Source organism: Epinephelus moara, chromosome 6 (assembly GCF_006386435.1).
Source record: "Epinephelus moara isolate mb chromosome 6, YSFRI_EMoa_1.0, whole genome shotgun sequence".
NCBI classification, from domain to species: domain Eukaryota; kingdom Metazoa; phylum Chordata; class Actinopteri; order Perciformes; family Serranidae; genus Epinephelus; species Epinephelus moara.
In genome coordinates, this window is record NC_065511.1 from 44,954,209 (window position 1) to 44,955,609 (window position 1,401).

The 1,401-nt window shown below is 42.5% G+C and overlaps 1 protein-coding gene across 1 annotated transcript in view; it reads left to right on the forward strand.

The window, feature by feature from the left end:
* Positions 1–760: 760 nt before the first annotated feature.
* Positions 761–1,401, forward strand: part of LOC126392489 (soluble guanylate cyclase 88E-like) — a 16,535-nt gene continuing 15,894 nt past the window's right edge. The window contains exon 1 of the mRNA XM_050047902.1: positions 761–866. Coding sequence (XP_049903859.1) covers positions 761–866 — 106 coding nt within the window. The remainder of the gene's footprint in view (positions 867–1,401) is intronic.

A 1,401-nucleotide genomic window follows, 5' to 3' on the forward strand; every position in this document is an offset into this window, starting at 1 on the left:
CTCCTGTCCTCATCCTGTCCTCCTGTCCTCACCCTTTCCTCCTGTCTTCACCCTGTACTCCTGTCCTCATCCTGTCCTCCTGTCCTCACCCTTTCCTCCTGTCCTCATCCTGTCCTCCTGTCCTCCATGAGATGAGGCTCACAGATTCAGTAACTTCTATAAATCACTTCTTCAGACCCATCCCTGTCTATTTTCAAACCTTATGTATTGATCTTGCTGGATCTGTCTTTGTGCCCTTATCGTTGTATTTATTCATCTTTTTGTTCTCTCATTTGCCTTTATCGTGACATGTGTGGGTTTAGTTTTCATGGCTTTGCCCTCTGTGTTTCTCGTCTTATCTAATTTGATATCATCTCTGTTGTTCCTGACTGTTTGTTTCTATTTGCCCGAGTATTCTGCTTTTTGCTTTGTTTTGTCAAAGCACTTTGTAAACTCTGTTTTTAAAGGTGCTATATAAATAAAGTTAGGCCTATTATTATTACTATGACTATTACTTTTATTATTATTAGTAGTAGTAGTATTACTATTATTATTATTATCATTATTATTATTATTACTATTACTATGGCATGGACAGAACACCTAACAAAGAACATGGACAGAACATGGACAGCACAGAACACAGGACACAGGACACAGGATATGGAAAGAACAAACACAGAACATGGACAGAAAATGAACATAACATGGACAGGGTACGGACAGGACACGGACAGCACAGAATACAGAACATGGAGAGAACATGGACAGAACATAGGACATGGACAAAACACAGAACACGGACAGCACAGACTACAGAACATGGACAGAACATAGACAGGACTTGAACAGAACAAAGAACATGGACAAAACACAGGACATGGACAGTACACAGAACATGGACAAAACACAGAACATGGACATAACACAGAACATGGACAGAGCATGGACAGAACACAGGACATGGACAAAACACAGGACATGGAAAGAACACAGACCATGGACAGAATGTGGACAGAACACGGGCCATGGACAGAGCATGGACAGAACACAGACCATGGACAGAACATGGACATAACACAGACCATGGACAGAACATGGACAGAACACAGACCATGGACAGAACAAATACAGAACACAGAACATGGACAGAACACAGGCCATGGACAGAACATGGACAGAACACAGACCATGGACAGAACATAGACAGAACACAGGCCATGGACAGAACATGGACAGAACACAGGCCATGGACAGAACATGGACAGAATGCAGAACATGGACAGAACGTGGACAGAACACAGAACATGGACAGAACATAGACAGAACACAGATGATGGACAGAACATGGACAGAACACAGAACATGGAGAGAACATGGACAAAACACAGACCATGGACAGAACATGGACAGAACACAGAC